Source organism: Pristiophorus japonicus, chromosome 1 (assembly GCF_044704955.1).
Source record: "Pristiophorus japonicus isolate sPriJap1 chromosome 1, sPriJap1.hap1, whole genome shotgun sequence".
Lineage (NCBI taxonomy): Eukaryota > Metazoa > Chordata > Chondrichthyes > Pristiophoridae > Pristiophorus > Pristiophorus japonicus.
The window spans coordinates 186,073,914-186,100,184 of NC_091977.1; the positions used below are offsets into that span (position 1 = coordinate 186,073,914).

The following is a 26,271-nucleotide window of genomic DNA, read 5'->3' on the forward strand; positions in this document are numbered from 1 at the left end:
GAATGTTGAAATGGACACTCCTGCTCTTCTTCAAATAGTGTCATAAGCCCTGACTTCAGCGAGTGGGCGCTGAGACAGATGACAAATATCAGTGTGAGATTGTAACTCCCAGGCCTCATCTGCATAAGCCCCGTCAGTCTCCCACCTGTACTTGACGGGAAAGGGCAGCTGGCTGGCAGGCATGAGCAACAGCTGGAGGCAGACATCAGGGACCCGAAGGAGTGGACCCCAGCAATCAGGTAATTGATTGTTATGGGATTCGGTAAATCCTCGTGGTCTGGGAAAGAGTGAAAGCCCAGAGCAGGGGAGGTTTAAACTTTCCATGTGGGGCCCTGCTCCTTCTGGCCCCAAAGTAAAACAAGAAAAAGAAAATCCACTTACTGTTTTGGGCTTTTTTCTGGCCCAACTCCTCTTCCCGTCAGCTTGGCCTGGCAACGAAGCCACAACGACTTCCACGTGTGGGTCTTTAGTTAAAATTGCAGTTGGGCCCCAAAGACGCCATTGGAGCCTGATCTGTATATTTAAAGCAGAACCATGCTGGCTTCTGGCAGGTGTCCATCTCACCTGCTCAGGAAACAGGTTAAAATCAGAATCCGCGGGAGGGCAGCAGGTAAGTCCCACAACCCATTTTAAAATCAGTCCTGTAGAATCTGTAACATGTACCTGAAGAGGGCCTTGGTTTAACATTTCATCTGATGAGTGACACTTTAAACAATGCAGCATTCCCTCCGTCGCTGCGCTAATGATTCAGCTTAATTTAAGTGGAGACAGAAATTTGCACTGGAAAAGTCTGGGAATTGGCCGTGTAGGCTTGTTTTGGAGTTTGTGGGAGAAGGTGGTATAGACTAGTGTTGGATAGGGTGATGACAGGAGGCAGAAACAATAAGAGAGTTTGTGTACATTGTAAATGATTTGACGACAACCTTGGCAGCTAGATATGATTGTGCCTAAATATATTGTTTTGGATGCCTACAGTAATGATGTTCAGTATTGTTTCAAACTAATTGTCATAATTTTGTAAATGTTAATCAGTCAGTATTGTGACTTACATTCTTCTTGCATAGTGCCTGAGCAATGTGAGGTATTTTTCTGTGACATTGGCAACAAACAGTTAATTCAAAAAGGTAAAGAAGCATTGATGCCACTAAAAAGTTACAGGAAAAACAGTGATTTTAGGTGCTCCTTGTATGCACAGATTGTGAATAATACCATAGAAAGAAACAAAGCCTTGCATTTATATAGCGCCTTTCATTATCACCGGATATCTCAAAGCGCTTTACAGCCAATGATGTACATTTTGAAGTGTAGTCACTGTTGTAATGTAGGAAACTCGGCAGCCAATTTGCGCACAGCAAACCCCACAAACAGCAATGTGATGATGACCAAATCATCTGTTTGTGTTATGTTGATTGAGGGATAAATATTGGCCAGGACACCGGGGATAACTCCCCTGCTCGTCTTCAAAATAGTGTCATGGGATCTTTTACATCCACCTGAGAGCAGACGGGGCCTCGGTTTAACGTCTCATCCGAAAAACGGCACCTCCCACAGTACAGCATTCCCCTGGAGTGTCAGCCTAGATTTTTATGCTCAAGTTCCTGGAGTGGGACTTGAACCCACAACCTTCTGATTCAGAAGCGAATGGGCTACCCACTGAGTCACAGCTGACACTAGACATCCCTAACACGATGTTCATAATTTAAATACTGAATAATTTTAGTACTAGTCGGTCTCCTGTGACATTGCACGCAGATAGTCAAAACCAATAGACATTTATCAGATCAAGTTGGATGAGAGAATGGGGGACAATTGAATCAAGGTTGGGAAGCAGGGAATAAGGAAGAAGGAGGAGGAATCAAATAGGAGGGAAAGGAGAGTTAGGAGGAGGGGAAAGGATGAGGCAGGGAGTGGAAAGGGAGAGGAGTTGGGAAGTGAAGAGGAAGAGGGAAAAGGGAGCATGGATAGAAGGGAATGAAGAAAACAATGGGAAAGGAGAGAAGAGGGCAGGTGAGAGGAAATTGGAAAGGGGCAGAAAGGGACCGGAGAGGGGGAGCGAAAGGAGTCCTGAGTAAGGGAATTAAGATTAGCAGGGGTGGGGAATTTGAGGCATGGAACAGTCAGCCATCAGCTGGAGAAATGGGAGAGGTTGCTACAGGTTATTGTCAAAGAGGAAATGGTGCATGGTAGCAGTACCCCGTGAGGGGCAATTTCAGCCCCTGGGGAGTTGCAGGAGAAAGGATTGGCAGCAAATCGGTGAGCTGGAACAGGAAATGCAGCCAGCAGAATAGGGGAAAGGTGTTAAAATCTTGTTGGAGTCAAAGTCTTACTCAGTGGGGGGAAAGCTAAAGGCCAAAACCTTGATTGGGGGAGGACGTAATGGCCAAAATGTTGCTCAGTAGATGGCAGAATGATTTAGGGCTAAAATAATGTTCATGGTGAGGGGGTTAAGAATCAAAAACTTACACAATGGTGGGTGGAATTAGGGCTGAAAACACATAGAGTTGCGTGAATGGCTGGGGCCCACAAACTTATTCAGTGAGGTGGGGTTATAGTTGTAAGGGCTCAATTTTCCTCTTTGCCAATTTTTGGTGCCCGTGAGGAGTAACGACTGATTTATTTGTGCCTGATTGCGCCAAAGAAATGTAGCAACTTTCGGCAAAGTTAAATTTCATTTTGCCGCTGCGGTACCCGAAGTTAAATCTGGGGGTGGAGCTTCAAGTCTGCGCCAAAAGCTGAGGTTGCCAGGATAACGAGAGACACACAAAGGCCTGAAGCTCCCACTGCGAGTTGAAGTTCCACGGCCTGGGATTGCAGTGGGGGGTGGGGCCATTCGACCCAGGATTGCAGCAGGACCAGGAGCGTGAGGGTGGGCATTCGGCCCGGGATTGTAGCAGGACCAGGAGGTGGGGGGGAGTGGCTATTCGGCCCGAGATTGCAGCAGGACCGGGAGGTGGAGGGGAGTGGCCATTCGGCCCGGGATTGTAGCAGGACCGGGAGCAGGGGGGCGGGGGGCCATTCGGCCCAGGATTGCACCGGGACCGGGAGCAGGGGGGCAAACACAAAAACAAGTCATCTTTAATGTAAACAGATGAAAAAGCAATGAACTTTAACATGATCATTATAAACTATCTTTATGAGCAAGGCTAAACTGCAAAGAAACAGCTCTGATACAGACCTCAGCGCTGATTTATAAACAATCTATGATCAAGACCAACTAAACTGCAAAGAAACAGCACCAATACAGACCTGAGCGCCGATTTTCTTAAGTTAACGTAGGGTTTTTCTGAATGGTACTTAAGGCCACTCTGCGCCGACCTTAAAAAAATCGGTGTTGGGAAAAATCACTTAAATGGCCAAAAACGGCGCGGAATCCAGTTTTCACCCAGACCTGTGCCAAAAAATCTGGTGTACAAAAAATCCGAAACTTTGAGCAAAGTTGCAAGTTCACGATTACTCCAAAAAAATCAGCGGACGCCAAAAAAACGGCACCCAATGGTGGCGACTTTTTCATTTGGGAGCAAGGGTTGAAGGCTGAAACTTTGCTGATGGGGAAGGTTTAAGAGATTAAAGGCCAAAACTTGCTCAATGGCGAGGATGGGTTGAGGGATGGAAAGTTAATATGTGAATAGGAGCATATTGTGAGATCATTTCTAGCTCAATGGGGGGGATGTGGAATTTTCATCTAAGAGATATTAGATTATGCTTCTTTTGTGTTTTCTTGTTGGGTATCACATAACATTATGCCTGACTCCATTTGCTATGTTACATTGCGTTTACAGCATCACCTACATGTGCAATATCTTAAGCATCTTGAGACCACTGAACATTTTTAATATTTGACTGGTAAAGAAATTACTGTAGCATGGCACTCAAATGTTTAGGTACAACAGATATTGGTTTCAATAGAAAATAACATTTCCCAGCAACCATTATGCAGGCGCTGAATTACATTTGTAATGATGTCATAAATGTGTTGATTGATATTTCCTCCGGTTGATATGCTCGCTAAACTGTAAACGCATTCAAAATGAACGCATTTATGTTTTCACGAGAAGTACTGATGGAGGAAAGAACACATTTGTGATGTCGCTACATGTAATGATCAGAGTAATTCCTCTCACGAGAACATTCATACCAATTAAACCAAAACAAATTAAATTACATCCCGAACAGAACTGAAACCGATAGAATTGACTATCATATATCCAAGTTGACACAGGCATCTTTAAAAATAATTACCATCTAATGTCAATTAATTCGGGAGCAGAGCAGTGCCTTGATAAGATGTGGGTTCATGTCCATATTCTCCACTTGCTGAGTTACTGATCTCAGCCAGATCATTGCGGAGAAATGGCAGCTACTTCCCAACAATAAAAGGAGGAAAGTTTAGAGTCAGTCTCGCCTTCACCACAGCCATTGTATGCACAGTGGCTCCTCTTAGTGATTTGGTTTTGAGTGACACCATTGAAGCCCTGTGAGCAATAGGGATGCACCCTCGTAGCTTTGGATGGATGGGAACCCAGTTGAAGGAATAGGAATGAAATAACATAATATAAAACAATAGATTTTGCACTCTGAAAAAAAGTAATGTTAACTAATTACAAATAAGTATATCTGAGAAGATTTCAATTAATTGAAACAAAAGAATTGTATGAAGATAAATGCAAAAATAAATTTAGCACTGAAACTATATTCTAACCACAATAAAACACACTGCAAGTTCACAAAATAGTAATTTGGTACTGTACTCCCATCCAAATTCATCAAACTTGAAATAAAAATGTCCTTAATGAAACAGAAAGCATCCATAGGCACTATCAAATATGTCCTTGTTATGTAAGCCGCACGCATATACTTAAGGTGTGTCCCAGATAACAGGAGATGTTGACAGTAACCTTGAATACTCAAACCATTAATTCCTATTATAATTGCCTAGAGTAGGTTTTTTATAACCAAATTTGAATGCAAATTAGTTTATTCAAAAGCAACCATTTGCTTTGGGTTTATGCAAGCCTAACTCAATAGAGGTAATTAATCATAACACTTCAAAACCAACTAACATCTAGATGTAAACATGCAGCTCTCATTATTTTGTACAAAATGCATAAAAAGTCTCTTTGTGTTCTTATGATTGTTTCTTGCCATCATCGTCATCATAGGCAGTCCCTTGGAATCGAGGAAGACTTGCTTCCACTCTTAAAATGAGTTCTTAGGTGGCTGAACAGTCGACTACGAGAATCGCAGTCCCTATCACAGGTGGGTCAGATAGTCGTAGAGGGAAGGGGTGGGCGGGGAGCCTGGTTCGCAGCAGGCTCTTTCCGCTGCCTGCGCTTGATTTCTGCACGCTCTCGGCGAGGAGACTTGAGGTGCCCAGCGCCCTTGCAGATGCACTTCCACTTAGGGCGATCTTTGGCCAGGGACTCCCAGATGCTAGTGAGGATGTTGCAGTTTATCAGGGAGGCTTTGAGGGTGGCCTTGTAACATTTCCGCTGCCCACTTTTGGCTCGTTTGCCATGAAGGAGTTCCGAGTAGAGCGCTTGCTTTGGGAGTCTCGTGTCTGGCATGCGGACTATGTGGTCAGTGCTTCACTTTGTTTCTTGCCATAAAATGTTGGTAAATGAATGGTATTATTTAAGACCACGGCCATGAAATTATTTGGACTTCCCTCCACTGTGCAGCAGTCGCTTCATTCTCATATCAACAGTGTTTTTGCCACACTTCCGAAAAAGCTCTGCAGCAGAGTGTCAGAAGGATTTCAGGGTCCAGAGTGAATGTATTTGATTATAAACATTATTTTGAAGTATAGCGCTTCTTTTTAATTCATTCTCGTGAGGTAGGCGTCACATGAAGGGCTGTCATTTTTCTCCATTGCTAGTTGTGTGTGAGAAGATGGTCTGGAACTGCCACAGTTCTTCTGATGAAGGTACTCCCACAGTGCTATTAGGGAGGTGTTCCAGGATTTTGACCCAGCGACAATGAAGGAACATCTGTATATGTCCAGGTCAGGATGGTGTGTGACTAAGAGGGGAATTTCAAGGTAATGGTGTTCCCATGCATCTGCTGCCATTGTCCTTCTAGGTGGTGGAGGTACAGGGTTTGAGAGGTGCTGCCGAGGAAGCCTTGGTGAGTTGGTGCTGTGAATCCTGTAGGTTGTACATGCCGGAGTCATGGTACATCAGTGGTGGAGGGGTGGACCTTTACACTAGGGAATAAGGTGCTGATCAAGCGAGCTGCTTTGTCCTGGATGGTGTTGATGTTCTTGAGTGTTGTTGCAGCTGCACTCATCCAGACAAGTATTTTATCACATTCCCCGTGTCTTGTAGGTGGTGGAGAGGTTTTGGGAGATGAACCACTAGCCATAGAATACCCAGTCTCTGATCTCTAGTAACCACGGCATTTATGTGGCTCGTCCAGGTGAGTTTCTGGTCAATGGCAGCCCCCAGGATATTGATGGTGGAGGACTCAGCGATGGTAGTGCCATTGATTGTCAAGGGAAAGTGGTTAGGCTCTCTCTTATTGGAGATCGTCATTGCCTGGCGCTTATGTGGCACAGATGTTACTTGCCACTTATGAGCCCAAGCCTGGATGTTGTCCAAATCTTGCTGTATGCAAGCATGAACCTCTTCCTTATTTGAGAAACTGTGAATAGAGCTGAACACTGTATAATCATCAGCGAATAGCCCCACCTCTGAACTTATGATGGAGGGAAGATCATTGTTGAAGATAGTTGGATCTCGGGAGGTGCACTGGGGAATTCCTGCAACAATGTCTTGGGCTGAGATGATTGGGCTCCAACCACCATACCAGCCACTGGAGAGGTTTCCCACATCCCCATTTACTTCATAGAAATATAGAAACATAGAAAGTAGGTGCAGGAGTAGGCCATTCAGCCCTTCGAGCCTGCACCACCATTCAACATGATCATGGCTGATCATGTAACTTCAGTACCCCATTCCTGCTTTCTCTCCATACCCCTTGATCCCTTTCGCCGTAAGGGCCACATTTAACTCCCTTTTGAATATATCTAATGAACTATCCTCAACAACGTTCTGTGGTAGAGAATTCCACAGGTTCACAATTCTCTGAATTAAGAAGTTTCTCCTCATCTCAGTCCTAAATGGCTTACCCCTTATCCTTAGACTGTGTCCCCTGGTTCTGGACTTCCCCAACATCGGGAACATTCTTCCTGCATCTAACCTGTCTAATCCCGTCAGAATTTTATATGTTTCTATGAGATTCACTCTCATTCTTCTAAATTCCAGTGAATATAAGCCTAGTCGATCCAGTCTTTCTTCATATGTCAGTCCTGCCATCCTGGGAATCAGTCTGGTGAACCTTCACAGCACTCCCTCAATAGCAAGAATGTCCTTCCTCAGATTAGGAGACCAAAACTGTACACAATATTCAAGGTGTGGCCTCACCAAGGCCCTGTACAACTGTAATAAGACCTCCCTGCTCCTATACTCAAATCCTCTCGCTATGAAGGCCAACATGCCATTTGGCTTCTTCACCGCCTGCTGTACCTATATGCCAACTTTCAATGACTGCTGTACCATGACACCCAGGTCTCGTTGCACCTCCCCTTTTACTAATCTGTCACCATTCAGATAATATTCTGCCTTCCTGTTTTTGCCACCAAAGTGGATAACCTCACATTTATCTACATTATACTGCATCTGCCATGCATTTGCCCACTCACCTAACCTGTCCAAGTCACCCTGCAGCCTCTTAGCATCCACCTCACCGCTTACACTGCCACCCAGCTTAGTGTCATCTGCAAACTTGGAGATATTACATTTAATTCCTTCGTCTAAATCATTAATGTATATTGTAAATAGCTGGGGTTCCAGCACTGAACCTTGCGGTACCCGACTAGTCACTGCCTGCCATTCTGAAAAGGACCCGTTTATTCCCACTCTTTGCTTCCTGTCTGCCAACCAGTTCTCTATCCATGACAATACATTACCCCCAATACCATGTGCTTTAATTTTGCATACTAATCTCTTGTGTGAGACTTTGTCAAAAGCCTTTTGAAAGTCCAAATACACCACATCCACTGGTTTTCCCTTGTCCACTCTACTAGTTACATCCCTCAAAAAATTCTAGAAGATTTGTCAAGCATGATTTCCCTTTCATAAATCCATGCTGACTTGGACCGATTCTGTCACTGCTTTCCAAATGCGCTGCTATTAAATCTTTAATAATTGATTCCAACATTTTCCCCACTACCGATGTTAAAAAATGGTGTTACATTAGCTACCCTCCGATCCATAGGAACTGATCAGAGTCTATAGAATGTTGGAAAATGACCACCAATGCATCCACTATTTCTAGGGCCACTTCCTTAAGTACTCTGGGATGCAGACTATCAGGCTTTGGGGATTTATCGGGCTTCAAACCCATCAATTTCCTTAACACAATTTCCTGACTAATAAGGATTTCCTTCAGTTCCCCCTTCTCGCTAGACCCTCAGTCCCCTATCCCTTGGTCCTCGGTCTTACTCGGACTGCTTGGTGTCTCACTCGGTCGAATGCTGTCTATTGTTTTACTGATGTATAGCACTTTAATATGTACTACTTCTGAAGAGAGGTAGGGTTTTCACGACATGTGCTTCATCCCTGCATGAATACTTACTAGCTGATGAATAATCGCTGTCCCACAGGTCTCAAGTAATGAACAGCTCAAATCATAATTCAAATATGGCTCAAGAATGTATTCTGAAGGTCACGCAGATACAGATAAACACGCATACTTTACAGCAATTGATTCACTGAGGATTATTAGCAATTAATAATATATATGATGAAAACCTGCTGTGTTTTGTTAATCCTCCGGGGTAGACATTCTCATACATTAAGAAAACATTCTGCACATAATCTGTCAGCATCTGCCAGCAAAAATAAAGGATGGATTCATTCCAAGACTGAAAACTTATCTCAGGGTTCTTTGCTGTCATGGTTAATGACATCATATGAACCCCTTGGATTAGATTACTACTTTTTAATCATTGTTAGATGTCCATTTTTCTCTGTTTATAATTGTTTCTTGTATTCTGCGAATCAGATGCTGTTCAAACATTTACTTCGACTTTGAAGCTGGCCAGATGGACTGCAGTGGTCCTTTTCAGGTCTTGTACATTGTCATATCTTGACCATTTCCATTCATCTGATTATCCTTCAGTTATACAGTCACTCAAAAATAAATCTGTTCTTTATCTTTTTTTAATTTATTCATAAGAACATAAGAAATAGGAGCAGGAGTAGGCCATTTGGCCCCTCGAGCCTGCTCCGCCATTTAATATGAACATGGCTGATCCGATCATGGACTCAGGTTCAGTTCCCTGCCCACTCCCCATAACCCCTTATTCCCTTATCGTTTAAGAAACTGTCTATGTCTTAAATTTATTCAATGACCCAGCTTCCACAGCTCTCTGAGGCAGTATATTTCACAGATTTACAATCCTCTGAGAGATTAAATTCCTCCTCATCTCAGTTTTAAATGGGTGGCCCCTTATTCTAAGATCATACCCTCTAGTTCGAGTCTCCCCCATCAGTGGAGACATCCTCTCTGCATCCATCTTGTCAAGCCCCCTCAAAATCTTATATGTTTCGATAAGATCACCTGAATTCCAATGCGGAGAGGCCCAACCTACTCAACCTTTCCTCATAAATCAACCCCCTCGTCTCGGGAATCAACCTAGTGAACCTTCTCTGAACTGCCTCCAAAGCAAGTATATCCTTTCGTAAATATGGAAACCAAAACTGCACGCAGTATTCCAGATGTGGCCTCACCAATACCCTGTATAACTATAGCAAGACTTTCCTGCTTTTATACTCATTCCCTTTGCAATAAAGGCCAAGATTCCATTGGCCTTCCTGATCATTTGCTGTACCTGCATACTAACCTTTTATGTTTCATGCACCACGATCCCCAGGTCCCGCTGTACTGCAGCACTTTGCAATTTTTATCCATTTAAATAATAACTTGCTCTGTGATTTTTTTTCTGCAAAAGTGCATAACCTCACACTTTCCAACATTATACTCCATCTGCCAAATTTTTGCACACCCTCTTATCCTGTCTATGTCCTTTTGCAGGTTTTTTGTGTCCTCCTCACACATTGCTTTTTCTCCCATCTTTGTATCATCAGCAAACACAGCTATGTTACGCTCAGTCCCTTCTTCCAACTCGTTAATATAGATTGTAAATAGTTGGGATGTGGACGTCGCTGGCAAGGCCAGAATTTATTGTCCATCCCTAATTGCCCTTGAGAAGGTGGTGGTGATCTGCCTGCTTAAACTGCTGCAGTCCATGTGGTGAAGGTACTCCCAAAGTGCTGTTAGGGAGGGAATTCCAGGATTGTGACCCAGCAAGGATGAAGGGAGGATGATACATTTCCAAGTCAGGATGGTGTGTGACTTGGAGGTGATGGTGTTCCCATGCACCTGCTGCCCTTGTCCTTCTAGGTGGTAGAGGTCATGAGTTAGGAGATGATGTCGAAGAAGCCTTGCCAAGTTGCTGCAGTGTATCATGTAGATAGTTCACACTGCTGTTGGTGAAGGGAGCGAATATTTAAGGTGGTGGATGGGGTGCCAATCAAGCAGGCTGCTTTGTCCTGGATGGTGTTGAGTTTCTTGAGTGGTGTTGGAGTTGCACTCATCCAAGCAAGTGGAGAGTATTCCATCACACTCCTGACTTGTCGATGGTGGAAAGGCTTTGGGGCGTCAGGGGCAACGTTCCTTAACGGAGCCGCGCACCCAAAAAAATATTAGGGATAACATTGGTCAGGAGATGAGACACGCGCCACGGAATATCCAACCTCTGACCTGGTCTTGTATACACAGTATTTATGTGACTGGTCCAGTTAAGTTAATTGTCAATGGTGATCCCCAGGATGTTGGTGTAAATTACCACATCTAGTTCCAGTCACATATTTGATTAACTCTGATTCTTCTGCAACAATTCTTTTTTTCAGATTGTCTTCTAGCTTTGCTAATCTTGTCTATTCTTCCTTCTTTCTTTCCTAGAATATTTTCTTCCTGTATGATAATGCCCCCCCCCAACACATCGCAGCAAGTTTTCATCATATATTATTATTAATAAATGATAATTTATTAATAATATAATAATTAATAGTTAGCAGATCTTTACTAGTGTGCGACACCTTCAGATAATTCTTGATGGCATAATCCTTTGACGCAAATCTCGTTTCAACACGAAAAATCTCACTCCAATCCAGCTTCAGTGATCCTAACCAATTTCTTCCTCGTAAGGCAGGCTTGTCTCCTGCCACTACTATTAGAGGCAAGCTCTGAACTTGATCCTTGTATTTCACCGGTACGTTAGCCTTCATAGCTAGGGGATTTGACTGTAGGAGCAGGGAGGTCTTACTGCAGTTGTGCAGAGCCTTGGTGAGGCCTCACCTGGAATATTGTGTTCAGTTTTGGTCTCCTAATCTGAGGAAGGACATTCTTGCTATTGAGGGAGTGCAGCGAAGGTTCACCAGACTGATTTCTGGGATGGCAGGACTGTATATTCACTGGAGTTTAGAAGAATGAGAGGGGATCTCATAGAAATATATAAAATTCTGATGGGATTGGACAGGTTAGATGCAGGAAGAATGTTCCCGATGTTGGGGAAGTCCAGAACCAGGGGACATAGTCTATTAGATAAGGGGCAAGCCATTTAGGACTGAGATGAGGAGAAACTTCTTCACTCAGAGAGTTGTTAACCTGTGGAATTCTCTACCGCAGAGAGTTGTTGATGCCAGTTCATTGGATATATTCAAGAGGGAGTTAGATATGGGCCTTACGGCAAATGGGATCAAGGGGTATGGAGAGAAAGCAGGAAAGGGATACTGAGGTGATGATCAGCCATGATCTTATTGAATGGTGGTTCAGGCTCAAAGGGCCAAATGGCCTACTCCACTTATTTTCTATGTTTCTAACCAGGCATCTACAATATCTATACCATTAGCAGAAAAACCAGCAGTAATGAGAAAGACTTTCGTACAAAACTTTTGATCAATGAGCAATATATTGAATAAAAACAGAAAATGTTGGAAATACACAGCAGGTCAGGCAGCATCTATGGAGAGAAACAGAGTTAACATTTCATGTCTGTGACCCTTCGTCGGAACTTGTCACAGACCTGAAACATTAACTCTGTTTCTCTCTCCATAGATGCTGTCTGACCTGCTGAGATTGCCAGCATTTTCTGGTTTTATTTCAGGTTCCAGCATCCACAGTTTTTTGCTTTTGTATTAGAGCAATATATTGATATGTGTATCGGCACGGCGGCAGACCGCTCTATCATGAGTAAGGACACATATGAGAGAAAGGTTAATCAAATAACACTTACAAAGAGTACCATAGAGTTAAAAACCAGCTCCGGAGAAATCCTAGAGACATGTGGACAAATGGAACATACAATTCAACACAATGACCAATCATTAAAGCTACCTATTATTGTAGCGAGCTACAACAACAGGCCAACTCTCACGGGCAAAGACTGGTTGAAAAAGTTCAAACTGGACTGAAAAAACTTCATCAGTGTAGATGCTTCAAAGAAGCGACTCGATACAATGCTGAACAATTACGAAAGCATGTCCACAGACAGTTATGAGGGCATCAGAACTGTGCAGTCAGAATCAGGGGAAGTCATAACGGGGAACAAAGAAATGGCGGACCAATTGAACAAGTACTTTGGGTCGGTATTCACTAAGGAGGACACAAACAACCTTCCAGATATAAAAGGGGTCAGAGGGTCTAGTAAGGAGGAGGAACTGAGGGAAATCCTTATTAGTCGGGAAATTGTGTTGGGGAAATTGATGGGATTGAAGGCCGATAAATCCCCAGGGCCTGATGGACTGCATCCCAGAGTACTTAAGGAGGTGGCCTTGGAAATAGCGGATGCATTGACAGTCATTTTCCAACATTCCATTGACTCTGGATCAGTTCCTATCGAGTGGAGGGTAGCCAATGTAACCCCACTTTTTAAAAAAGGAGGGAGAGAGAAAACAGGGAATTATAGACCAGTCAGCCTGACATCGGTAGTGGGTAAAATGATGGAATCAATTATTAAGGATGTCATAGCAGTGCATTTGGAAAGAGGTGACATGATAGATCCAAGTCAGCATGGATTTGTGAAAGGGAAATCATGCTTGACAAATCTTCTGGAATTTTTTGAGGATGTTTCCAGTAGAGTGGACAATGGAGAACCAGTTGATGTGGTATATTTGGACTTTCAGAAGGCTTTCGACAAGGTCCCACACAAGAGATTAATGTGCAAAGTTAAAGCACATGGGATTGGGGGTAGTGTGCTGACATGGATTGAGAACTGGTTGTCAGACAGGAAGCAAAGAGTAGGAGTAAATGGGTACTTTTCAGAAGGGCAGGCAGTGACTAGTGGGGTACCGCAAGGTTCTGTGCTGGGGCCCCAGCTGTTTACACTGTACATTAATGATTTAGACGAGGGGATTAAATGTAGTATCTCCAAATTTGCGGATGACACTAAGTTGGGTGGCAGTGTGAGCTGCGAGGAGGATGCTAAGAGGCTGCAGAGCGACTTGGATAGGTTAAGTGAGTGGGCAAATGCATGGCAGATGAAGTATAATGTGGATAAATGGGAGGTTATCCACTTTGGTGGTAAAAACAGAGAGACAGACTATTATCTGAATGGTGACAGATTAGGAAAAGGGGAGGTGCAACGAGATCTGGGTTCATGGTACATCAGTCATTGAAGGTTGGCATGCAGGTACAGCAGGCGGTTAAGAAAGCAAATGACATGTTGGCCTTCATAGCGAGGGGATTTGAGTACAGGGGCAGGGAGGTGTGCTACAGTTGTACAGGGCCTTGGTGAGGCCACACCTGGAGTATTGTGTACAGTTTTGGTCTCCTAACCTGAGGAAGGACATTCTTGCTATTGAGGGAGTGCAGCGAAGGTTCACCAGACTGATTTCCGGGATGGTGGGACTGACCTATCATGAAAGACTGGATCAACTGGGCTTGTATTCACTGGAGTTCAGAAGAATGAGAGGGGACCTCATAGAAACGTTTAAAATTCTGACGGGGTTAGACAGGTTAGATGCAGGAAGAATATTCCCAATGTTGGGAAAGTCCAGAACCAGGGGACACAGTCTAAGGATAAGGGGTAAGCCATTTAGGACCGAGATGAGGAGAAACTTCTTCACCCAGAGAGTGGTGAGCCTGTGGAATTCTCTACCACAGAAAGTTGTTGAGGCCAATTCACTAAATATATTCAAAAAGGAGTTAGATGAAGTCCTTACTACTAGGGGGATCAAGGGGTATGGCGAGAAAGCAGGAATGGGGTACTGAAGTTGCATGTTCAGCCATGAACTCATTGAATGGCGGTGCAGGCTAGAAGGGCCGAATGGCCTACTCCTGCACCTATTTTCTATGTTTCTATCACTGGGTATGATGCGCATATCCACATCAAGTCCAATGCGAAGCCTATTTATTGTAAGGCAAGGCCGGTCCCCTATGCATTGAAAAGTCAGGTGGAGGAACAGCGAAGCTGAGAGAATGGAATGCTAGTAAAAACTGACAAAGGTGAATGGGCTACCCCGATTGCAGGAATGCCCAAAGCAGACAAAACTGTATGCTTGTGTGGTGGCTGCAAAGTTACTATCAAGCAAGCAGTTGACGATGAGCAGTACCCATTACCTACATTGCAAGACTTGTATGCAGCACTCTCTAGGTCAAAGGTCTTCTCCAAGCTTGACCTGTCGCACACTTACACTCAGCTAAATATTGACAAAGAGTGTCAACAGTATCTCACCATCAACACACACAAGGGACTGTACTCATACACCAAGCTGCTGCATGGTGTAAAGTCCTCCACCAAAATTTTCCAGGCTATGATGGATAAGATTTTGCAAGGAGCTCCAAATTGTTTATGCAATCAAGATGATGTGCTGATCGCAACAAGCAGTGAGGAAGAAAACTTAGAAGTGTTAGATATAGTGCTTCAAAGGTTGAATGCCCACAATGCCGCCGCTCGACCTCCCCTCCCCTCCCCTACCTACCAACCTACCTACCTCAGCCCCAGCGTTTCTGGACATCGGAAAGACGTTCCAAAGTCCAGAAAGACACAAAATCTTGAGCGGCCTTGGTCCTGAGCCTTCCGGATTCTCCATGCTGTACCTGTACATGTAATGCAGGGATAGGTGGGACCATAGTTTGTTGTTTTTGTGTGGGGAATACATTCTTTTTTTTAAGGGAGAAAGCAGTGTAATGTATTATCAAATGGTTTGGTATGAGAATGCTCAATTTGCTCTGGCCTAATAAAGCAAGTACATGGACTAGCAACTCATCGCAAGGGGGATGGAGTATAAAAGCAGAAAAGTCCTGCTACAACTGTACAGGGTATTGATGAGGCCACACCTAGAGTACTGCGTACAGTTTTGGTCTCCGTATTTAAGGAAGGATATACTTGCATTGGAGGCTGTTCAGAGAAGGTTCACTAGGTTTATTCTGGAGATGAGGGGGTTGACTTATGAAGATAGGTTGAGCCTATACACATTGGAGTTCAGAAGAATGAGAGGTGATCTTATCGAAACATATAAGATAATGAGGGGGCTCAACAAGGTGGATGCAGAGAGGATATTTCCACTCATATGGGAAACTAAAACGAGGGGGCATAGTCTCAGAATAAGGGGCCGCCCATTTAAAACTGAGGTGAGGAGGAATATCTTCTCTGAAGGTTGTAAATCTGTGAAATTCTCTGCTCCAGAGAGCTGTGGAGGCTGGGTCATTGAATATATTTAAGGCGGAGATAGACAGATTTTTGAGCGATAAGGGAATAAAGGGTTATGGGGAGCGGGCAGGGAAGTGGAGCTGAGTCCATGATCAGATCAGCTATGATTTTATTGAATGGCGGAGCAGGCTTGAGGGGCCAAATGGCCTACTCCTGCTCCTATTTCATATGTTCTTATGTTCATCGTGTCTCTGTCCTTCATTTGTTCTACCCATATCTATTATAATTTTGCAAACATTTCATTTTATGTTCACATAATTCTGAAATATTAATTTTAAAAGCAATTGTCTGCTTTGTGATATTTTTTCATTCTCCCAATTAAAGTATTATAGGTAGTACCTACATTAATGTATAAAAAAACATTTAAAAGTCCTAAAAATCATTTTGAATATTCTTAAGTCAGTCATAAATATTATTGAGGCAAGCAGTCTTACATAAAAGGGTGTTTCCACTCTAATAAATGTGGGTATGTAGATATTTGGTGCTTTGCTATCTGTGCATTTAGGCAAACTTCAGATACTTACACCTTCAACTTCCACATACCACATTATCAAAATTGATTTATTTCAAAAGCAGGTTCTGGTGTTAAACTATTTCTTGAAGTATAAGGATTACATAAAGACAATACAACTGGATCTCTGTTAATACAATCTATTCTTCTTTTTGTAGATAACGGATCAAGACTGGGCATAAAGATAGAACAGCCTAAAATTGTCTCATACCGAGGTAGCAATGCCACTCTGCCCTGCAAGTTCTATTACAAGTCCGTGCCTGTGCGTGCAGTTCAAACCCCTCTTAAGGTCAGGATCAAGTGGACCAAACTCACCTCAGATTATCTCAAGGAAATTGATGTATTTGTTTCATTGGGAAACAACTGGAAAAGTTTTGGAAACTACCAGGGAAGAGTTTTCTTAGATGAAGTCAATGAGAATGATGCCTCTATAACAATAACAGATTTAAGATTGGAGGACTACGGTAACTACAAATGTGAAATAATTGAAGGACTAGATGATGCCACCGGGACTGTGCTGCTGGATCTGCAAGGTACAAAAATATGATTCTTTTTGTATGTGAAATGAAGTAATTATTTAATAATCAACAAACGTATTGGTAGAGAGTATTTCTTGAAAATCTTTTAGGGGATGTCATTTCACAGGACTATAGCACCCAATATCTGCAGCAAGTATTCCAGGGACTGGTTGACCAAATCTACCTTTATTCTGTCCTGATGTCCTGCTCCAATCTCAGAATCATATTCCCTAATGCATCAGTGTGAATTTTCCACTTTCCACACCAGGCATCTCTATCACGTCGTAGGATCAAATTGTCAATTTTGCTGAGTGGCTGAGTGCTGTGAATTTTGTTCTGTGGCCTCACAAGCACTATGAACTCAGTAGCATTCACCTCAAGTTGCCTCAAATACTTCAGTCTTGTCTTGTCTCGGTTGAGTTAGCATATGCAATCGAACTCTACTCCACCATCTTTGTGAGGGGTGAAGTCACTGGGTGAGCGCAACAGTGAAATTCTTCAGTTTATCTTTAACTGTGTCTCGTGAGCTTGCAGTCACTATTTCTACTTCAGTAGAAGACTGGCCAAGCTCATTTTGCATAAGATCCTTGCATTCAGCAGACAGACAAGACTAGCATCTCATCAGTCTGGACTGGATTTGAATCCAGACCTCAGAGTTGAGAAGCCAATGTCACTCACTGTGCCGGTGGAGAAATTATTTCTTTCACTTTGTCAGACTCTTTAATCCCTCTAATTCACCTATTTTTCCTTTCTCTTTTGTCCAATTTTCCTATTTCACAAATATTGTAGTCTTTATCCAATTTATTTATTTCTATTTTTATTTGGAGCTTTAGGTGTATTTTCTCTCTTACTTTGCAGTTTCTTTCTATTATGGCACTAGGAAGTTGCTAAAATTCTGGATTCTGCTGGACTGTCTAGAAATTATCACCTGGTGCCCTATGTTCTAAGAAGGCCTTTCTTTCTAAGAAGTATACATTCTTTTAAGTATTTCTGACATTTGGCATAATTTTCACAGTGATCTAATTTTCATGAAGGAGAGGGACTCAATTACATTGTTTAAAACTGCCTTCATATGTAAAATAGCAGATAAAGTCCAGTCCATCAGTTTTATGATGTGCTGTTTATTAACATGCACTTTAAAGTACACAAACCACTCCAGAAAATCCAAGGAAAAGAAAGCTATGAAATAGATTCAACATTCTGATTATAAAAGGAATGACTAGATGGCAGCCCACTTAAATTTAAAAGTGTGTATGTTTGATGGATCTACTTCATATAAAATAATTGAGCCGAGTAAAAACTGGTGCAGTATTAATAGCTTTAGTGGAGAGACTCATAAAAGAAGTCTCTCTTGTGTAGCAGTACTTTTCCACTTTTGCACTTAAGATAGAAATTGTATTTACAGTCGGAAGACACCATAATTGTGTACATCTTTACTAGTGAGTCAAATAAGAACATAAGAAATAGGAGCAGGATTAGGCCACCTGGCCCCTCGAGCCTGCTCCACCATTTAATAAGATCATGGCTGATCTGATCATGGACTCAGCTCCACTTCCCTGTCCGCTCCCCATAATCCTTTATTCCCTTATTGCTAAAAATTTGTCTATCTCCGCCTTAATTATATTCAGTGACCCAGCTTCCACAGCTCTCTGGAGCAGAGAATTCCTTAGATTTACAACCTTCTGAGAGAAGAAATTCCTCCTCACCTCAGCTTTAAATGGGTGGCCCTTTATTCTGAGATTATGTCCCCTTGTTTTAGTTTCCCTTATGAGTGGAAATATCCTCTCTGCATCCACCTTATCGAGCCCCTCATTATCTTACATGTTTCGATAAGATCACCTCTCATTCTTCTGAACTCCAATGAGTATAGGCCCAACCTACTCAACCTATCTTCATAAGTCAACCCGCTCATCTCTGGAATCAACCTAGTGAACCTTCTCTGAACGGCCTCCAATGCAAGTATATCCTTCCTTAAATACGGAGACCAAAACTGAACGCAGTACTCTAGGTGTGGCCTCACCAATACCCTGTACAGTTGCAGCAGGACTTCTCTGCTTTTATACTCTAACCCCCTTGCAATAAAGGCCAACATTCCATTTGCCTTCCTGATTACTTGCTGTACCTACATACTCACTTTTTGTGTTTCATGCACGGACCCCCGGTCTCTTTGTACTGAAGCACTTTGCAATTTTTCTCCATTTAAATTATAATTTGCTTTTCTATTATTTCTGCCAAAGTGGATAACCTCACATTTTCCCACATTATACTCCATCTTCCAAATGTTTGCCCACTCACTTAGCCAATCTATATATCCCTTTGCAGATTTTTTGTGTCCTCCTCACAATTTGCTTTCCCACCCATCTTTGTATCATCAACAAACTTGTCTACATTACACTCTGTCCCTTCATCCAAGCCATTAATATAGATTGTAAATAGTTGAGGATCCAGCACTGATCCCTGCGGCACCCCACTAGTTACTGTTTGCCAACGGAAAATGACCCATTTATCCTGACTCTCTGTTTTCTGGTAGTTAGTCAATCCTCTATCCATGCTAATCTATTCCCCCAACCCCATGAACTTTTATCTTGTGCAGTAACCTTTTATGTGCCACTTTTATCGAATGCCTTTTGAAAATCCAAGTACACCACATCCACTGGTTCCTCCTTATCCACCCTGTTCAAAGAACTCCAACAAATTTGTCAAACATGTCATTATTTGTCATAATCAGTTAGTAGGAATGGTATTGGAAAAAATTTAAAACCTGGGATAAGTTTGAATTTTGCCGAGTCCAGGTCATTTCAGAATCAGAACAGCCTGTTATTTTAAAGTCAATAATGAAGCACAAGATATCCTGAATGAATGCCTACCATTCTGTGTATCAGATGCATGTTTAGTCATTATGCAGATTCTGTCTGTGTCTTGATCCATAACAAAAAGCTATATTTCATTTCTTGGCATTTTCCCAAAGTAAATTTTTTTTTTGTGGCTATTTTTGTACCCCTAGTTGATATTAATTGATCCCAGGAAAGGCACAGGATAGGTTGGATGAAGATTAAATCTGTCTATACCAATGATGAGCCAAACTCTGAAAAGCATCTCCTGCAGCACCAGTGTGGCAATTCCATGCCTGTCAAGTCTCATTCATTTGCAGTTAGACTCAGTCAAAATGTGACCTATTTTGACGTATTTCACTCTTAAAAATAAACACAGTTCCTCGTGCATTGATATTAGCTTGTGCTCTATCTCTTTTTTTGGTCGTAAATCACAGTCTTGACGTTTCCCCAATGTTGGCAGCTCTGAATATTTCTAAGTGAGAATACGAATTTCGAGTTGCTTAGTGTTGAATTATGGCTAGTGTACTGGAGACTTGTACTCATTTTTGAAAATGCTTCAGTTCATTTATATTTGTTTGTTATACAGTACTTATCCTGATTCAGACTGGAGCTAGGAATGTACATTTTGTATAGCAGTTATCCTGTTAGTGCTCACCCTCCCAGTTGGGCGGTTATGGGTTTACTAGATTGTGTAAAGAGGGCTGAACCAGCCAAGGTTGGAAAGGTAGCAGGACAAATTCCCATACCAATCAGTAGTGGGGTCACAGCTACAAATAGATGTTGCAGTACAGCCTGACCCAGATAATGAAACACAGTGTTTTAAATAATGAGCAATATTTTGTTTAAATTATGTTTTTCACTGCAATTCTGAATAGTATTCATTAGTAGCAGATTTGGTGCAATTAATCAACGGAGGTTTCAATCAATTACCAATTAAAGATCCTGCCATCCAAAAAATGAATGTATAATTTCACCTGAAAATGCTGTAACTAAATTCATTTTATTTACAATAATATTTCTGTTAATACTGCACATTTCTTTAAACAAGCTTCAGAAGAGTAAACAACTGATTAAGATATCATAGTTTTTTTTATCTCAATAGAAAACATTTGCTTTTAGTAAAGTGTGCCAGATTCAGCACAATATTCGTACGCAACAGAGGAGCAACACTTTGTTGGAATCAGGTTGGGAGAGGCCTAGCAGAACAGTGGGACCCAAGACAGGAGCACAGCAGTAACACAGCAGATAACTTGGCAGGAGAGGAATAATTCTACCTCTGGGAATCTGGGGCAGGAATAGGAGAAGTGCAAGGTCAGGGATTCAGGGCAGAAGTGGAATAACACAATATCAGGGAATTGGGGGACAGGAAAAGGAGCATCAGAAGGTCAAAGGAGCATGGCAAAAGAACTATAGCACAACATCTGGTATCCAGGGCAAGAGAGGAACAGCAACATTTCAGGGAATCAGGAAGAGGAACAGAAACGCAATATCTGGGACCCATGATCTTTATGTCCCTCTGCTAGATTATGACTGAATACTGAATGTCCTCTATTCAAAAGCTGTAGAATTGTGCCACTGGTACGTTCCTTGCAATGTGGTATGATTGACTCAGATTTGTGTAACAGGGGAATTCTGAAGTTTACATAAGTGTCTTAAACCTATACTTCTAACTTCTCCATGCTGTCGGAATTAACTGAGTTATTTGTTCAATTGAAGTTAAGCTATAGCTTGTTCTACATATTCTGGCACTGTCCCATATTTCTCCAATATAAACTGTTGAGAATAAAAAACCTAGTAAACCGAGTAAAAGGAAGTTTCAGGTTTCATATGCATTGATTAATTAAAATAGAAGTGATTGGTGGCACAGCTCATTAGTGCGCAGACACGCTGCCACAGAATGATCAGACATGGGTCGAAACAAAATCCAAAAGATTAATCAATCCAGTGCAAAGATTCATCTCCTGGAAGCTTGTGCAAGGCTGCTATTGGCCTGGAAACAGCTATTACTGAAATTTCAGACGAGAATGATGTATATTTCAGAGGAGTTAATGAGATGAGGGGAAAAAATAACATGCAAAAAGGCAGTGAGGAGAGTCACACAATTATAAATAATTTAAATTTGCTTTCCACCTTGAAAGCTGACAGACATTGATATTATTTGATTTGATTTGACTTAACTTATGCAGAAGGGTTGCAGGCATGCATATGTATGTATGAATACATTTACAGTCATGAGTCCAGTGAAAAAAAACACTTGCAGTTCTCTTATTGGTTGTTCACAAATTTAGCAACAGTATTTTGACAATCTGTTCTGAAAATTAAGATCTATACACAGAATTTTGCAGGAGAAATGTGCAAATTGTGTGACTATCGTAGTCAAAATTATAGCAATATGGAATAATGAATAATTGAAAATTCACACAATCAGAACATCCTTCCAGACCTAACAAATAAATGGGAGTGTTGTTAAATGAGCACACATTTGAATGGATGTATCTAATTATACATATGTCTGACATCCTGTATACCTTTGAATTTCTGCCGCTTACAGTCATCATATACATCTGGCTGGTAAATTCTTGTGTCCTTCATTTGTTTCCAGGTATTGTGTTCCCATACTTTCCACGCCTAGGTCGCTACAACCTGAATTTTATTGAGGCTCAGAAGGCGTGTGATGATCAGGATGCGATAGTTGCTTCATTTGATCAGCTTTACGATGCGTGGAGGGCGGGACTGGACTGGTGTAATGCAGGCTGGCTGAGTGACGGGTCTGTGCAGTATCCTATCACCAAACCCAGGGAACCATGTGGAGGGAGAAATACAGTGCCTGGTGTCAGAAGCTATGGATACAGGGACAAAGTGAAGAACAAATATGATGTGTTCTGCTTTACATCCAACTACAAAGGTATGACATTCAAATGTTCTGTTCTGTCTTAATGATGTGAAATTTTGATATGCCAACAAACTGGATCAGTAATAGGGTTCAGTCTTAGTCATACCATTTGGTGGAGCTACTGAGCAGATTTAGTGTGATTTCCTACAAAAGGAAAATAAAATAAGTCAATCTACAGCAATCTTGAAATCCTTCTAATGGCTGGTTACAGTGTGGCAATGGCATTAGCCTAAGAAAGGATTGCTTGCTAAGCCCTTAGATGGATGTTGTGGAGGTGTTATCTGAGAGAGAGAGAGAGGAATTTAATTTAAAGATAGCATTGTGAAATGTTGCTTCTGCCCTAACATCAAGCAGAGACTATGGAGATAATTTTGTGAGTCTCTGCTGCCAACATCGAACATTAAAGTCTGGGTCAGAGATAAGGTTATAACTCAAGAGCCCAAATTCTTTGACATACTCATCACTACAAGTTTCACATAATTATAATTCACATTGCTTTTGTTCATAACTGATGGTTGGCTCCTCATACTGTACAGAAGGGTCAAGAGACTGTCCACATCTTATGAAATTTGTCTCCAGGCATGGAGCTGCTGGTGACTGTGTTTCTAGAAGGTGTTCCTGCGCAGACTGGTCTTAACTCCCATGTACCACTACCATGGTGTTGTGAAAGGAAAGGCCATAGCCTTGGCATGTGCTGCTATCCTGAGAGATGGCACTATCAGGCAGATGGACTTCAGTTGTCACCAATCTACCAATCTATTGGGCCCTGGATCTATGGCCCCACTGATAAGTGGAATGTCTGGTCGAATGCAACTGCCAGATCCTAAAAGCCCTGAGACACATCAATGGCCATGGTCTGAAAGCCATGATCTGTGCTGTGCTCTAATCTGTCCCCTATTGCTGCCAGAGCTGCAGTCTGTGCTTCCATGGAGATGGAGGAACCGTTGGTACCTGGATGCTTTTTATCTGGGGATGATCTGCAAATTTCAATGCAGTTGCCACTTTCTGCTTAGGTGCCTGCAAGGAAGAACATTTTTTGTGATGTTGCTGCAAAGGATAGCTGTAGACTCAACAGTCACACGAGTCAGTGGCTGTACATCCTGGGAGATTGTCCTCAGAGTCAGAAAATAGGTATGATGTTCATCAAACATCCTTATTTTCAGGTGAGTCTCCAAAGCCTTAGCAGCCTTCTCCACAGCATCCACATCCTCACTGTTATGTATGCAATAAAGCTACAAACTGAGTACTGTTTAAGTGAACAAGTTACAACCTTGGCTCTGCTTTATTATGGCCCAAAGTGCCTGACTCACAAAATGGCTGACCTTTTATACCAGAGCAGCACCATATGCGTGCTGCTCAGTGGCCTCCAACAATGACACCATCTGGTGGCTACAACAGCATGTACATACATGAAAATACCCTCCTCTGAGATCTTATCACAGTCCTTCACAGATTGAGACGGTCCTGTGCTTTACACTCCTGGGTTGACCGTCTCAGTTCGATTCCGGCCTTGGGTGAATGTGCCGAGTCTGTTGTGGCTGGTGGCTGGATGGCTGACTTGTTGGGGTGGCAGTGGCTACGTCAGAATTGCAAGTCCATTTTTATTGAACAAGTCCGTGATGGGAATTCCGAGTTCACTGATGACCCTTGAGTCCACTGAAGGCTGCTGGTAGGTTGGTTGGTCGTTGACGGTTTCTTCGTCCGACTGCACTGGCTCGTCTGTGTGCCTCAGCTTTATTTGATCCATGTATTTCCTGCAAGTTTGCCCATTCTTGAGCTTAATAACAAATACTCTGTTGCCCTCCTTGGCCATGACCGTACCAACGATCCATTTTGGACCCTGACCATAATTCAACACATATACAAGATCATTAACAGAAATCTCACATAACACAGTTGCGTGATCGTGTACCCTTGTTGACTCTGTCTTCTGTATTCAACATGATTACTTAAATCTGGGTGTACAAGAGATAACTTGGTCTTAAGACCTCTTTTCATCATGAATTCAGCAGGCGAGACTCCTGTGAGTGTGTGGGGTCTTGTCCTGCAACTCAGCAGTATGCAGGACAAGCGGGTCTGCAGTGACCCTTGGGTTACTCTCCTCATGCTTTGCTTGATAATTTGTACTGCACGTTCTGCTTGCCCGTTGGACTCAGGCTTGAACGGTGCTGACCTTACATGTTTTATGCCGTTAAGTTTTACAAACTCCTAAAATTTCTGACAGGTGAAGCACGACCCATTGTCGCTCACTACTATGTCAGGCAGACCATGTGTCACGAACATGACATTAAGATTCTCTATGGTTGCCGTGGATGTACTGGATGACATGATTATGCATTCTATCCACTTCGAATAAGCATCCACCACCACTAAAAACATCTTGCCCAGGAAAGGATCTGCAAAATCTACATGGATCCTGGACCAAGGTTTGGATGGCCATGACCACAAACTCAGCGGCGGTACCTTCACTCTCAAAAGCATCCATGATTAACATTAAATCTGCCGGTTGTGGCGTTTCTACTTCCGGTGTGGGCAATGACAACCGGCTAAAAGCATCGGCACAATTCTCTGTGTCAGGTCTGTGGCGAATGACATAATCATAGACAGATAATGTCAGCGCCCACCTTTGGATGCGGGATGAAGCGTTGGTATTGATACCTTTGCTCTCGGAAAACAACAAAATGAACGGCTTGTGATCGGTCTCTAATTCAAACTTCAGACCGAACAGGTATTGATGCATCTTTTTAACACTGTACACACACGCTAAATCTTCACTTTCTACCATACTGTAGGCTCTTGGTTGAAGTTTCCCCGACTCATTGGCTTGTTGTAACAATCAACCAATTCCATATGACGATGCGTCACAGGCCAAAACTAAACATTTATATGGGTTATAATGTACCAGCAGCTTGTTTGAGCAAAGCAGCTTGGTGGCTTTCTCGAAAGTTCTGTCTTGCAATGTGCCCCACACCCAGTTATTGTCTTTTCTTAATAGCATGTGCAGTGGTTCAAGTAAGGTGCTCAATTTAGGTAGGAAGTTACCAAAGTAGTTGAGTAGACCCAGGAACGAACGCAGCTCCATCACGTTCTGTGGCTTGGCTGCATTCTTGATGGCTTTTGTTTACACGTCAGTAGGTCTGATGCCAGCGGTGGTGATTTTCCTCCCGAGGAATTCGACCTCCGGTGACATGAAGACGCACTTCAAGCATTTAAGTCTGAGTCCCACTCTGTCCAAACGCAGTAGAACCTCTTCCAGGTTGTTCAGATGTTCCTTGGAGTCACGACCGGTGATCAGGATGTCATCTTGGAACACGATAGTTCTGGGAACAGACTTCAGTAGACTTTCCATATTCCTCTGGAATATTGCTGCAGACGAGCGAATTCCAAATGGGCACCTGTGGTAAATAAACAGTCCTTTGTGCGTGTAAGTCTTTTCAACGTCTCGACCAACTCCTGCGTCATATAGGCCAATGTCAAGTTCAGTTTTGTGAACGACTTCCCTCCGGCTAGCTGTCAGTAACGGGTACTGATCTTGTTTCAAAACCCTGTTGATCATAGCCTTGTAGTCTCCACAGATTCTGACTGCACCATCACTTTTCAGCAGAGGAGCAATGGGGCTGGCCCATTCATTAAATTCGACCGGTGATATGATCCCTTCGCGCTGAAGTCTGTCCAGTTCAATTTCGACCTTCTCCCTCATCATATACAGCACTGCCCGAGCTTTATGATGGACGGGTCTT

At 42.6% G+C, this 26,271-nt stretch overlaps 1 protein-coding gene across 3 annotated transcripts in view; it reads left to right on the plus strand.

The window, feature by feature from the left end:
• The window catches only part of hapln1b (hyaluronan and proteoglycan link protein 1b), a 142,159-nt gene that overhangs the window by 90,512 nt on the left and 25,376 nt on the right, over positions 1 to 26,271 (plus strand). For all 3 annotated transcript variants that reach the window (XM_070866833.1, XM_070866842.1, XM_070866851.1), the window contains exons 3-4: positions 16,445 to 16,819; positions 22,241 to 22,543. In XM_070866833.1, the coding sequence (XP_070722934.1) occupies positions 16,445 to 16,819; positions 22,241 to 22,543 (678 nt within the window). The remainder of the gene's footprint in view (positions 1 to 16,444; positions 16,820 to 22,240; positions 22,544 to 26,271) is intronic.